This window comes from Pistacia vera, unplaced genomic scaffold (assembly GCF_008641045.1).
Source record: "Pistacia vera cultivar Batoury unplaced genomic scaffold, PisVer_v2 Contig929, whole genome shotgun sequence".
Taxonomy (NCBI): Eukaryota; Viridiplantae; Streptophyta; class Magnoliopsida; order Sapindales; family Anacardiaceae; genus Pistacia; species Pistacia vera.
Window position 1 is genome coordinate 105148 of NW_022196811.1, and position 15801 is coordinate 120948.

Sequence of the window (15801 nt, forward strand, 5' to 3'; positions counted from 1 at the left end):
TATTTGCCGACAATCTGTGTGCACACTGGGTGCTTGCTATAGACGAGTTCACTAAACAAACCCACTAAGGATTCCATATAGATGGTAACCCTAAGTCTATGGAATAAATTATCTAACAAATAGTGGTGCATGTGATCCTTAAACTTGAGATCACTGAAGCATCTTGTGCACAGATTGGTGTAGTCTGACACTAGCCTAACGTAGTTCTATTCAAAGCTATCAATAGGTTGTGATTGACTCATGAGAAGTTTCAAAACTATGGTGGACTAACAAAGATTCACACCTCCGGGTATGGGAGAGTTATCTCATGGCGAAATTCAATGAATGGTAATGACACTAAAGTTGTGGCCACAGTGAATTGAGTGTTGCTCAATCCAATTTATTATTCCGGTCATTGGTCTAGTAACTGAATACAAAGATATCGAGGATATCTAAGGTTGCCACTTTTCTGTACCTCAGCCTCGATGAGATAACGCATGATGAAATGATTTGATTACATAGTAACCATATCGTTGACAGGCTGTGATTTCGCTAAATCTGAATCTATCGGTTGGCCATGATCCTTACTAGGGGTCAATCTTGATCTGTGTGTAGTGAAACGATTAATTGGAGTTAATCACAATACTACTCATTGCTAATATGAAGAGCCTACGGGTTACACACTTAGAAAACAATTTAAAGATCAGTCTATGAGAGGTGTATTTCGTCTTTTGGGACCAAATGGTATTTTGATAATCTCACAATGTAATTAAATTTTCTAGGGTTGTTGCTTGTGTTTAATTTTAATATCATATTAAATTAGTGAGATTATATTTAAATACTGTGCGCATGTATTTAAATGGATTATTATATTTAATTAACATTAATATATTATTGTATATATTAATTATTTTAATTGTAATAATAATTAATAAAATTTAAAACACCAACTAAAGGGTGTTTGGTTGCAAGGGTGAACTAGGGTTGGATCCATGCCTATTCCTAAGAATAGGGTTTTTAATTATTGCACATATAAGTGCAATAAAATTAAAAACACATGAAAATTATTCATTCAAATAAAACCCTAGTCCACACAAACTCTCTCTCTCTCTCTCTCACGTTTTCACTCTCTAGTGCAAGAGAAAAAATATTTTTCTCTTAATCTTCTTGATTCTTGAAGCCCTTGGTTGTTCTAAGCAAATAATCAAGGTTTCAGCGGATTGTCTTCGTGTGGCACACGTGAGTACGTTTCTACATTGAATTCAGTAGCGAAATCAGATCCGAAGATATTTGCAGAAGCCTCCAAACGTGCGCAAGCCTTTTGAATCCTTGTATGGATTTATTATATTGTTGTAATGCATAATTTATAAACACTATAATTTGTACCTAGATGGGATTAAACATTTGATCGGTTTTTATTTGTTTAGAAACTGTGTTTTTCCGCTACATATACCCGATCACTTGCTAACAGAGTGTGGTGGTGCAAATAATGACAATTATGAAGATCGTATCAAAGAAGAAGCAACTAACTGGAACTGTACTCTCTCAGTGGCTCCCCCCTCTCTGGTAGACTCTGTATAGGTAGGCCGATAGCTTCTCGAGTTTCTTGCTACTGGTGAATTGTTCAATGAGGGGTTGTTCAATGAAGGTGTCGTGAGTTGGGCAAATGAGTTTGATTGATTGTTGGAAGGTTAGTATACCACTGAAGAGCTGGTCCAGAGAGGCTTGAGGTGAAGCTCTTACACATGTAGGCTTCCCTCGGTGTTCGGGGTATCAAGGCGCAAACATTCATTGTTGTATGAGCTATGCGGTCATCTGGGTCTGTCGTGCCATCGTAAGGCTTCATGCTGAGGATGGTGAACTTGTGAATTTGTGAGGCATCTTGGCTAGCGCGCATTGCATCCACAAATGGTGAATCGACATAGCATGTGGTTGGCTCTTTTTGGTTGGGATTGGTACTCCATGTGTGCGCCTTATCATTGCCTCTATGTCAGCCAGTCTTTTGGCCAATATTTGCTCCATGGGCGAGGTGGGGCCACTAGGTTGTCCTAGTTGACTCGGTTGGTCATATGATTCACATTCGGTGCGTTTCGTTAGGCAAGTCATGTGGTGTAGCCTGACGAACCTTCCATCGTGTGCTGCTTGGTAGCCCGGATTTCCATTCATTTCCTTCGGTTGGGTGGCTCCCATTGTTACTGATTAGGTGTTTCATCCTACATGGATGGTGAGAGAGGTTATTGGGAGTCACTCGGTCTGTGGGATGGATGGACTCAAGCAAGATGGTTTAAAAGTGAAGGACCCGCTCGACCCACGAGGATGAGTTGGCCGAGGGGGGTTTGGGTAGGAATGGTTGATGGCAGTCCCCGCTCAATATGATTCAGGGCTGAATCCTCCACTAGTAATGAATAAAGTTGTCACGACCTTGTATCCAGTTCAATGGTCTGTGCTCTAGAGTTTGGAGATGTTGCATGGACAGAATCGATGTGCGGATCGATTGGGTTGTACCTGACAAGGTTGAAGCTCAAGGTCATAAAATTGACCTACCTCTCTTTCAGAGATTGGTTTTTGGCCTGATGGAGGCGTTCTCGGTCCGAATGGTAGTGTTCTCAGCTTCCGTGCTGTCACCTTGTCTGAGTGTTATTGCATAAGGTAGTCAGATCTCCAGTCTGGCTTCGAGGCCAAGATTAGTGCTATCAAAATTTTCGCCATAGAAAGTTTCTTTATGAACTAGGATCCAAGAGATGAATGATTGCCAAGAGGCCCCACAGTGGGCGCCAAACTGTAGATGCAAAATCTACCTTTACGAAAATAGGACTGATCCTATAAGGTTGAGGCCACTAGCAATCTGTTGTACGTGCACACGCAAGAAAACTAGCATGAAGCGACGGAAAACACCGAGGTGGTGTTTGCCATAGGCACTCCGACGCCAAGTCAACAAGTTAAGTGAGCGAATGTAATGAGTTAGGGGAGAGAAAAGGTTACCAGAAGTCTAGTCGAACATAAATACGATTGTAATGCAAAGTTCTCAAGAGTGGAACTACGAGGCTGAAGGTGTAATGTATGTCCCCTTTTGAGAGGGTTCGCCTCTGTTTAAATAGCGATTGTGAGATCTTCGAATCCTGGTGGGACTGAGAGTCCTTGGAGTTGAGGTTTTGTGAAAGATGAGAACCTTGGCTTCCTTACCTCAGTAGGAAAGGGAGTCCTAGCGTGTCTAGACACACGGATCTTAGACGAATTAGGGTAGTGATAGACCTCTTAATAGAGTTCGGATAGTACCAGGGTACGTAGGCGACCCTAGGCTCCAAGTAGATCCTAATCCAGAACCTGGGCCCGATAAATTGGTAGTGAGGCCTAAACGAATCAAGCCTCTGCTAATTAGGTCCACATGGTGAGCCACTGGTAGGTGTACCGAACGGACCTGATATGCAACACTCTATTGCGGGCTCAATCGGAATTGGGCCCTGGCTTCAAGCTTTGTTGAAGGTGTCTTCGTCTTTGGGCCTATTTGGGCCGAAGACATTTTTTGGCCCTAACATGAGGTCAAACCATTTACGATATATTTGTTTATGGTAGAAATCTCTTTCTCATTCTGCAGAATGTTTCATCAAAAGTCTTGAAAGATTTTAACTTGAATTAGCCGAAAACATTTTCTTTCATGATGAACTTGAGCGAAAATGGTGTGGAGAGGTTTTCAATTGGAAGATGGTCGACCAATTATTCGTGGGTGGGCAACTGTCTGCCAGTGGAACCATGTGAAGAAGGATGTGTCTCATTTGTGAATTTCTGCAAACGGAGGGGAATGTGCAAGATATCATAAAGGTGCTATCATCTACAGCTCTGATTCAGGGCTGAGCTAAAACCAAATTGGGACTAAACCATCGTGGCGAAAGTTTACTAACACATATTTCCGTGTCAAACTATGTTTATGTTAATATTTAAATTTATGTTATACTTTGTTCTTACGAAGAAAAAGAATTTATTGATGATGAAGTAGCTTAAGGATATCTCTTAGGTTAATTTATATTATCATTTTGATGTCTCAATGTAATAATTAACATTGAAACAAGTTTTACATTCACTTGAATGGCAAAGGGTTATTCTTTTTGAATTTATATATAATTGAAAATCTTTTGGCATTGACGTTCGAAGTTTTTAATGTACAAATGTGTAAAATTGTTGGTAGTTTCACACTAGAAACAAATTTTATAGGGCTGCACATTAGGGTGCGTTTGGCTTATTATTTCCCCATATTCACAATCTTATCTCCAAATATGTTTGACACTATTCCAGAAATATTAGCCTTTTTTAATTACTTTTAGACCCCATAGGTTTTATTTCATTAAATACCCCCTGAAAAAAGTTTAAAAATTATAAAAATACCCCACGACCCATACTTCCAGATTCTGGCAACCCCCATCGGTGGTAGCTAGAATCTGCCACAACGGTGAATTACCGACCGGAACTGCCGTTAATTTACTGCTGGCCTTTTCCAACCAGATCTATAATGGATCTGGTCGGAAAAGGCCAGATCTGGCCGTAAACGACGACTAAAGAAATGGCGCTTCATTACCGTCAACGACGGCCATTTCTTTGGCCATCGCTGATGGTCAAAGATGGCCTTCTTTGGCCTTTTCCGACCGTCGACGGCCATATATGGCCTAGATCTGGCCTTTTCAGCCAGATTTGTGGTGTGTCTAGCGAAAACCATAGCGATGCCATACCGCAGATTCAACCGGTATGTGTCGCAATTTTTCAGCTAGAGTCTGGCGGTGGTGGTGCCGGAATCTGGCACTGCTGGTGGGGGTCTTTTTGTCATTTTACATATTTTTATATACTGGGGTATTTATTAAATTAGCAAACTTACGGGTTTTTTTTATAATTTTTAAATTTTACCTCGCAATACTACCATATTCAATTATCCAATACTGTCTCCAAAATCCTATCCAAAATAATAAACCAAACGTACCCTAAAATTTTCAAGTCGTAAATTTTATATCTTATGTATTCCTCTCGAAGAAATACTTTCATGCCACATGGTATTTCACCATCGTGATTTATGTATTAAACTTAGGGGAGTTCTATGTAATTTTTCTTATAGTATCACATGTTTTTTTTCTAAATTCCTGTTTCTTTTCTTGAAGCAGACATTTGGGCCGTGTTTGGTTCATTATTCCTGCCCTATTCTCAATCCTATTCTCCAAATAATCTTTGGCACATTATTCCAGAAAATATTACCAGGTTCATTATTCCTGCCCATATTCTCAATCCTATTCTCCAAATAATCTTTGGCACATTATTCCAGAATATTACCTAATTTTTTAATTAGTTTTTAGACCCCATAAGGTTATTAATTTCATAAATACCCCCTAAAAAGTTAAGGGTCCATATTGGTGAAGAGGGGTATTCAAGATGTAGTGCACCAAGAAGGAATCCGACATTTCAACCTCGAGATTCTTCAATTGAGCCACAATATCCCTCATTTGCATGATATACTCGCGCACACCTCTCATATCGGTGAGTCATAGGGATGAGATCTTTATGATTAGGGTGCTTGTTAGTGCCTTGTCTAAAGTGACAAATTGATCATCAATGGCTTTTAGCAAGTCTTTGACCTTTTCATGCTGATCAACAGAACTACGGATACTAGCAGAGATTCTAGTCTTAATGAATATCACGCTGAGATGATTAGATCGCTCCCATCGTTCGTAAAGTACGATGTCTGATACCGTGCTAGTATCAATGAGTGCTGGTGGTTCGTCTTTCTTAATAGCATAGTCTATGTCCATCCACCCCAAATGAAGAAGAACTCTCTCCTTCCAGACCTTATAGTTATCTTCCTTAAGTTTAGGGATATCATAACGAATATCAGAGAAATTTGTATGTTGTACAACTGCATAAAATTATAGATTACATGCTTATATAAAACTGAGGCCTAAACAAAATATCATACTTTACCAATATAAATCATGCTTAAAAATTGAATCTAATTGACATAAAATTGTCTGAGGGCTAAATTTCTAGTTCAAGCATATTCATTTATTCTTTATGATAAAACTATCAAATTATTTACTAAATTCATAATTCCTATGGGTAATTTATGAATAACTTGATATTTTATCCTAATTAATAATAAAAATTCATGTGGGAAAAAATTTATTATATTAAGTATAATTAATTACAATTAATGTCTAATATTCTTTATGTGATCATAATCAATCATAATATACAATTTTATTTAATTAAAGATGTTGTGGTTATTCTCTAATTAATTAAAATTATATGGATCACTAGACATTAAATCCCATAAAGACTAGCTTAATATTACGAATTACATAATTTTAACAAATACTAATATGTTATTATTATGCACAAAATATTCTCATAATATAAGCATAAATATTGCATAATTAAACTATAATATTTTGCATAACATTTAATATTATGTCTTTGACTAAATATATACTCATCCAAAAATAGCATGTATTAATATAGAGCAGAAATAATTAATTCATGCAAACTAAATATGAGCATATATAATAAATAAATTTGCACAACAATTATCCAAATTGCATATAATTAAATCAAATAAAAATTATAAGCACAACAAAATAGCAGAACAATTACAAGCACAGAGGACGAGGCCCAAAAACCCACTACACAAACCAATTATCCAAATTGCATTAAATGTTGTTTTTCCCAATACAGAATGAAGGCTGCCTCAACTAAACGACATGTCGTTTCGTCCAAAAACCAAAACTACATGTCATTTTGGTTGTCTTCAACCTCCAGATTGGGTTGCAGATCACGCCCTTTTTTTTTTTTTTTTTAACGCTTTTGTTGTCAAAAAACATTTTTTTTAATCACAGAAAGCTTAGAAAAACTATTTCCACCTGATTTCTAATCTTCTTTCGAATAAAAAGATCTAGAAATCAAAACTTTAATTTTTAAAACTTTCGGTCAAAAACAGAGATAAACAGAGCATAATTCCAACATCAAGGTAGAGATAAAACCTGGCTCTGATACCAAATGTTAGCATAAAATATGATTCTATAATGCAGAATAAATACTTTAAAACAAAATCGAAAAGCTTAATCCCAAAGAAACAGTACCTCCAGCCATTGATGTTCCTCACGGTTTTGCTACGACCTCTCACTAATATTTGGTACTTCCAAACTCTACTCACTCTATTTAGATGGTGTAAGACTGAAGGGGATTGAGTGATTGAGTCTGGGGACCAAACTGTTGTATTTATAGCCAAAGCTTTCATCAAGCTTCGGCGGCTACGTGTCCCACTTGTTCAGTTTATCATGGGGCAGTTCCACATTCTATGAACGTGATGAATATCCGAGTGGACCACTTCAGGTGCTCCTAAAATGAAGGGCAGCTGGAGACTCGTTCTTACGAACGGCCTCCGTGAGAAATGGTCAACAATTTGTTTTGTTGATATCTTGAAGATCATATGATTTAAAGAGTAATGCTACAGTTACCGACTGGTGTGTACCGATTTTGTGCACCGAATGACGTGGCACAATCCTGACCGTTTATTTATTATCAGTTAATATTAATCAACGGCCAGGATTTTGTCACGTCATTCGGTGCACAAAATCGGTACACACCAGTCGGTTGCTGTAGCATTTTCCTTTTCAGTTTAGAAGATGAAAAAATATTTTTTTTCTCTGTTCAGTAAATATTTCAATTGGGTTTAATCTGCAGATCTAGGGGTTGAATAATGGATTTAATGGGTTGATTTTGGTTATAAATTGTTTAGTTTATATATACTTGTAGAGCGCTAAATAATAAAAACTTAGGGTGCCTTTGGCTCTCTATTTTTATCCATATTCCCAATCATATTCTCCAAATAATGTTTGGCACATTATTCCAGAAATATTATCCTATTTTTTAATTACTTTTAGACCCCATAAGGTTATTAATTTCACTAAATACCCCCTGAAAAAAAGTTTAAAAATTAACAAAAACACCCCCATCAACCCAACTTGTCAGATTCCGGCAACCACCATCGGTGATAGCCGGAATCTATACAACGGCCTAAATTCCGACCATAAATGGCCGAAATTTCACCGATCTCCATGGTCTGGCCGTCGTCGACGGTCAAATCTTGGCCGTCGTTGACCGAAAACGATGGCCACATGTTTGGCTGTCGCTGACGGCCATAGATGGCCGTCATTTTGGCCTTTCCGGCCGTCGACGGCCATAACAGGTCGTAGATCTGGCCTTTTCCGGCCAGATACGTGGTGGATCTGGCCGGAAAAGGCCATAATGACGCGTTACGGCACAGATCCGACAAGTATGTGCCGTAACGAAATTTTCCGGCCAGATTCCGACGGTGGTGGCCGGAATCTGGCACTGCAGGTGGTGGGGGTGTTTTTGTCATTTTATATATTAGGGTCTTCAATTAAATTAGTAAACCTATGTGTTTTTTCATAAATTTTTAAAATTTACCTCGTAATACTCCCCTATCCAATAACCCAATACTATCCCTAAAATCCTATCCAAAATACTACACCAAACGCACCCTTAAATTTTTAACTTGAAATGTTGATGTGATTATATAAAGAAGCACATTTAACAATGTTCAATTATCTCTTAGGTTTTATATATTATTGATATTTTATGACTGATAAAGCTACAAATTTATTATGTAGAAAATCTCGGATTCTTTTGTGAAGCACTTGAATGGATTCCTAAAGAAAGATGTGCTTCGAAATCGAATGGGAAAGCGTTGGCATGTGGAGATGGCCTACACTGATAGTATGGTGTTATTTGCAAATGGCTGGCAGAAGTTTCTTGAAGATAATTCTGTAGAGCCTGCAGATTCTTTAGTTTTTAGCTATGATGGTGATCATATATTCGATGTTTTGATTTTTGAGAAATGTGGATGCAAGAAGAAGGAAAATAGTGCTAATGTGAGCATTGACATGAAGGTGAAGATGCAGGAGAAAGAAGATGAGGATGACAATGTTGTTATTGATGTTGATGATGAGTGGGTTAGAGTTGGTGTCTTAGAGCCAATTAATTATTGTAAAATTGACTCTTTGTAATAATGTTTATTAATCAATAAAAGACGATTTTCTTCTATATCATGTATATCATAATTGCGTGCATTGATATATGTTCTTATAATGGTAGAATCGTGACGAGGGTATCAAGTATTTTAAATCTTGATAGTAAGAACCCTATGATCACATATGGTATCTATTCTAGAAATGTTCATAGTCTTAGTATTATTCTGACCAAGGACATAAATAATACGGTAAGACTATCATAATGTTGAACGATCATGTCGAAAGACAGTGACTAATCTCACTTGTCAATGTTATTTGTTGACAATCTGGTACGACACATGGGTGTTTGCTATAGGCGAGTTCATTGAACAAACCCACTAGAGGATTTCATATAGATGGTAACCCTAGGTCTATGGAATAAATCATCTAACAAATGGTGGTGCATGTGATCCTTAAACTTGAGATCACCGAAGCGTCTTGTGCACCGATTGGTGTAGTTTGACACAAGCCTAACGTAGTTCTATTCAGAGCTATCAATACGGAAGTAATTGACTGCATTGAGAAGTGTATCAAGACTATGGTGGATCAACAAATGATTCATTACTCCTGGGTATAGGAGAAGTTATCTCACGGCGAAATTCAGTGAATGGTAATGACACTAAAGTTGTGGCCACAGTGGGATTGAGTTGTTGCTCAATCCAATTTATTATTCCAGTCATTGGTCCAATAACCGAATACAAAGATATCGAGGATATATAAGGTTGACACTATTTTTGTACCTCAACCTCAATGAGATAACGCATGATGAAATGATTTGATTACATGGTAACCATATCATTGACAGGCTGCGATTTCGCTAAATCCGAATCTATCAGTTGGCCATGATGTCTTGCTAGGGGCCAATCTTGATCTGTGTGTAGTGAGACGATTAATTGGAGTTAATCACAATACTACTCACTGAGAAGCCTATAGGTTACACACTTAGAAGACAATTTAAGAATCAGTTTATGAGAGGGGTATTTTCGTCTTTTTTAACGAAATAATATTTTGATAATCTCATAATGCAATTAAATTTTATGGGGTTGTTGCTTGTGTTTAATTTTAATATCAATATTAAAATTAATGAGATTATATTTAAATATATGTGTGCATGTATTTAAATGGATTATTATTATTTATTTAAATGTTAATATATTATTGTATATATATTAATTAATTTTAATTGTAATAATAATTAAAATTTAAAACACCAATTAAATGGTGTTTGGTTGCAAGGGTGAACTATGGTTGGAGCCTATGCCTATTCCTAAATGGAATAGGGTTTTTAATTGTTGCACTATATAAGTGCAACTTAAAATTAAAAATACATGAGAATTATTCATTCAAATAAAACCCTAGCCACACAAAAGCTCTCTCTCTCTCTCTCACGTTTTCACTCTCTAGTGCAAGAGAAAAATTTCTGTTTCTTTTAATCTTTCTTGATTCTTAAAGCCCTTGGTTATTCTAGCAAAATAATCAAGGGTTTAGTTGATTGTCTTCGTATGGACAATGTGAGTGCGTTTCTACATTGAATCGAGTAGCGAAATCAGATCCGAAGATATTTGGAGAAGCAACCAAACGTGCATAAGCCTTTTGAATCCTTGTATGGATTTATTATATTGTTGTAATGCAGAATTCATAAACATTATAATTTGTACCTAGATTTGGGATTAAGCATTTAATCGGTTTTTATTTGTGTTGAAACTATGTTTTTCCGCTGCGTATACCCGATCACTTGCTAACAAAGTGTGGTGGTGCAAATAATGACAATTATGAAGATTGTATCAAAGAAGAAGAAGCAACTAACCGGAACTATACTCTCTCAGTGACTCCCCCCTTTTTCTGGTGGACTCAGTATAGCTCGGCCGATAGCTTCTCGAGTTTCTTGCTGCTGGCGAATTGTTCAATGAAGGTATTGGTGAGTTGGGCGAATGAGCTGATTGAATTATTTGGAAGGTTAGTGTACCACTGAAGAGCTGGTCCGGAGAGGCTTGAGCTGAAGCTCTTACATATGCAAGCTTTCCTCAATGTTTGGGGTATCGAATAGGCAAAAATTCATTGCTTGTATGAGGCTATATGGTCATCTGAATCGGTCGTGCCATCGTAAGGCTTCATGCTGAGGATGGTGAATTTGTGAGGCATCTTGGCTAGCGCGATTGCATCCGCAAATGGTGAATTGGCATAGCAGTGAGGTTGGCTCTCTTTGGTTGGGATTGGTACTCCATGTATACGCCTTATCATTGCCTATATGTCAACCAGTCTTTTGGCCAATATCTACTCCATGGGCAAGGCAGAGGCCACTAAGTCGTCCTAGTTGACTCGGTTGGTCATATGATTCGCATTCGGTGCGTTTCGTTAGGTCAAGTCACGTGGTGTAGCCTAATGAACCATTCCATCGTGTGCCGCTTGGTAGCCCGGATCTCCATTCACTCCTTTCGGTGGGTGGCTCCCATTATGATTGATTGGGTGTTTCATCCCGCATGGATGGTGAGAGGGGTTATTTGGGAGTCGCTCAGTATGTGGGGATGGATGGACTCAAGCAGGATGGTTTGAAGGTGAGGGAGCCCGCTCGACCCACAAGGATGAGTCGAGCCGAGTGGGGTTTGGGTAGGAATGTTTGATTGAGGATGAGACGGGATGGCAAGGATGGGTGACTCTTGTTGTGGTGGGCTCTCTCTTACTTGGATGTCTTGATCTTATGCCTGAAACGGGTCGATCGAGAGTAGCTCTATCGGCAGTCCTGCTCAATATGATTCAGGGCTGAATCATCCACTAGTAATGAATAAAGTTGTCACGACCTTGTATCCGAGATCATTGGTCTGTGCTTTGGAGTTTGGAGATGTTGCATGGACAGAACCGATGTGCGGAATTGATTGGGTTGTACCTGACAAGGCTGAAGTCAACGTCATAAAATTGACTTACCTTCTCTTTTAGAGATTGGTTTTTGGCCTTGATGGAGGCGTTTTCAGTCCGAATGGCAGTGTTCTAAGCTTCCAATGCTGTCACCTTGTCTGAGTGTTGTTGCATAAGGGCAGTCAAAGCTTCCAGTCTGGCCTTGAGGCCAAGATTAGTGCTATCAGAATTTTCAGCCATAGAGAGTTTCTTTATGAACCAGGATCCGAGAGATGAATGATTACCAGAGGCCCCACGGTGGGCACCAAACTGTAGATGCAAAAATCTACTTTTACGAAAATATAGACTGATCCTGGGAGGTTGAGGCCACTAACAATCTGTTGTGCCTTCACACGCAAGAAAACTAGCGTGAAGCAGATGGAAAACACCAGGGTGGTGTTTGCCATAGGCACTCCGACGCTCAAGTCAACAAGGCTGAGTGAGGCTAATGTAGTGAGGGTTAGGGAGATAAAAGGTTACCAGAAGTCTAGTCGGAGACTATAACTACGACTATAATGCAAAGTTCTCAAGAGTGGGAACTGCTAGGTCTGAAGGTGTAATGTATGTCCCCTTGTGAGAGGGTTGGCCTCTGTTTAAATAGTGATTGTGAGATATTCGAATCCTTGTGGGACTGAGAGTCCTTGGAGTTGAAGTTTTGTGAAAGAGGAGAACCTTTGGCTTCCTTACCTCAGTAGGAAAAGGAGTCCCAGCGTGTCTAAGACACCAATCTTAGACGAATTAGAGTAGTGATGGACCTCTTTAATAGAGTTCGGATAGTACCAGGGTACGTAGGCGACCCTAGGCTCTAAGTAGATCCTAAGTCTAGAAGGTGGTCTAGGATCAGAGGGGCTGGACCTAGATAAACTGGCAGTGAGGCCTAAACGAATCGGGCCTCTGCTGATTGGGTCCAAATGGTGAGCCACTAGGTAGGTGTACCGAACGGACTTGATATGCAACACTCTATTACGGGCCCAATCGAAATTGGGCCCTGGCTTCAAGCTTTGTTGAAGGTGTCTTCGTCTTTGGGCCTATTTGGGCCGAAGACATTTTTTGGCCCTAACATGAGGTCAAACCATTTACGATATATTTGTTTATGGTAGAAATCTCTTTCTCATTCTGCAGAATGTTTCATCAAAAGTCTTGAAAGATTTTAAACTTGAATTAGCCGAAAACATTTTCTTTCATGATGAACTTGAGCGAAAATGGTGTGGAGAGGTTTTCAATTGGAAGGATGGTCGACCAATTATTCGTGGGTGGGCAACTGTCTGCCAGTGGAACCATGTGAAGAAAGATGATGTCTGCATTTGTGAATTTCTGCAAACGGAGGGGAATGTGCAAGATATCATAAAGGTGCATATCATCTACAGCTCTGATTCAGGGAGCTGAGCTAAAACCAAATTGGGACTAAACCATCGATGGCGAAAGTTTACTAGACACATATTTCCGTGTCAAACTATGTTTATGTTAATATTTAAATTTATGTTTATACTTTGTTCTTACGAAGAAAAAGAATTTATTGATGATGAAGTAGCTTAAGGATATCTCTTAGGTTAATTTATATTATCATTTTGATGTCTCAATGTAATAATTAACATTGAAACAAGTTTTACATTCACTTGAATGGCAAAGGGATTATTCTTTTATGAATTTATATATAATTGAAAATCTTTTGGCATTGACGTTCGAAGTTTTTAATGTACAAATGTGTAAAATTGTTGGTAGTTTCACACTAGAAGACAAATTTTATAGGGCTGCACATTAAGGGTGCGTTTGGCTTATTATTTTTACCCATATTCACAATCTTATTCTCCAAATAATGTTTGACACATTATTCCAGAAATATTAGCCTTTTTTTAATTACTTTTAGACCCCATAGGTTATTAATTTCATTAAATACCCCCTGAAAAAAGTTTAAAAATTAATAAAAATACCCCCACGACCCATACTTGCCAGATTCTGGCAACCACCATCGGTGGTAGCTAGAATCTGCCACAACGGTGAATTACCGACCGGAACTGGCCGGTAATTTACTGATCTGGCCTTTTCCAACCAGATCTATAATGGATCTGGTCGGAAAAGGCCAGATCTGGCCGTAAACGACGACTAAAGAAATGGCCGTCATTAACCGTCAACGACGGCCATTTCTTTGGCCATCGCTGATGGTCAAAGATGGCCTTCTTTGGCCTTTTCCGACCGTCGACGGCCATATATGGCCGTAGATCTGGCCTTTTCCAGCCAGATTTGTGGTGGATCTAGCCGGAAAAAGCCATAGCGATGCCATACCAGCTAGATTCAACCGGTATGTGTCGTAACGCAATTTTTCAGCTAGATTCTGGCGGTGGTGGCCGGAATCTGGCACTGCTGGTGGTGGGGGTCTTTTTGTCATTTTACATATTTTTATATACTGGGGTATTTATTAAATTAGCAAACTTACGGGGTTTTTTTTATAAATTTTTAAATTTTACCTCGCAATACTACCATATTCAATTATCCAATACTGTCTCCAAAATCCTATCCAAAATAATAAACCAAACGTACCCTAAAATTTTCAAGTCGTAAATATTTATATCTTATGTATTCCTCTCGAAGAAAATACTTTCAATGCCAACATGGTATTTCAACCATCGTTGATTTATGTATTAAAACTTAGGGGAGTTCTATGTAATTTTTCTTATATGTATACACATGTTTTTTTTTCTAAATTCCTGTTTCTTTTCTTGAAGCAGACATTTGGGCCGTGTTTGGTTCATTATTCCTGCCCATATTCTCAATCCTATTCTCCAAATAATCTTTGGCACATTATTCCAGAAATATTACCAGGTTCATTATTCCTGCCCATATTCTCAATCCTATTCTCCAAATAATCTTTGGCACATTATTCCAGAAATATTACCTAATTTTTTTAATTAGTTTTAGACCCCATAAGGTTATTAATTTCATTAAATACCCCCTAAAAAGTTTAAAAAATAACAAAAACACCCCTGTGACCCATACTTGTCAGATTCCGGCAACCACCGTCGGTGGTAGCCAGAATCTCCCACAACGGTGAATTACCGACCGGAGCTAGCCGGTAATTCACCGGTCTGGCCGGAAGCGACGACCAAAGAAATCTTGGCCGTCGTTGATTGAAAACGATGGCCATACCTTTGGTCGTCGCTGACGATCAAAGATGGCCGTCATTTTGGCCTTTTCTGGCCGTCGATTGCCATAGCAGGTTTCCGAAGAGATCTATGGTGGATCTAGCCGGAAAAGGCCATAACGACTTGTTACGACACAGATCTGACTGGTCTATGTCGTAACGCAATTTTTCGACCAGATTCCGGTGGTGGTGGCCGGAATCTGGCACTACAGGTGGTAGGGGTATTTTTGTCATTTTATATGTTGGGGTGTTTAATTAAATTAGTAAACCTATGGGCTTTTTTATAAATTTTTAAATTTTACCTCGTAATACTCTCCTATTCAACTACCAAATATTATTCCCAAAATCTTATCCAAAATAATGAACTAAACGCACCCTTGGCTGTTATTCTCGAACTAGACGGTTTTTTTTTGAGTTAAATGATAAATATTTGTGGAGAAATATTAATAGTTAAAATAAGAAGTGCTTTTTCTGAAAAAGCTAATTAAATGAGAAAAGGAAGTTAAAAAAAGGGCATAATACCGGCATATTCCCAGAAGTTATTGCAATGGTTAGACAAAAACGCAAATAATCAAATTTAGTATTGATGTTTATTACTTATTAGTAATTATGATTTTTTTTTAAAGTACTTTTTCTAAAACTCTAGAAGGACTTCCCAGAAGTTATGTTGAGACTTGAGCCTGGGAGGCTGGGATCCGGCCCCTCATTTCAGAGATTTTGCCTGCTTAC

The 15801-nt window shown here is 38.4% G+C and overlaps 1 protein-coding gene across 1 annotated transcript; it reads left to right on the forward strand.

The window, feature by feature from the left end:
- The first annotated feature begins 8708 nt into the window (after positions 1 to 8708).
- LOC116120205 (B3 domain-containing protein REM21-like) lies at positions 8709 to 13319 on the forward strand. Its single transcript, XM_031406155.1, has 2 exons — positions 8709 to 8984; positions 13056 to 13319. The coding sequence occupies exons 1-2, from the start codon at positions 8709 to 8711 to the stop codon at positions 13317 to 13319; spliced, it is 540 nt and encodes a 179-aa protein (XP_031262015.1).
- Positions 13320 to 15801: the final 2482 nt, after the last annotated feature.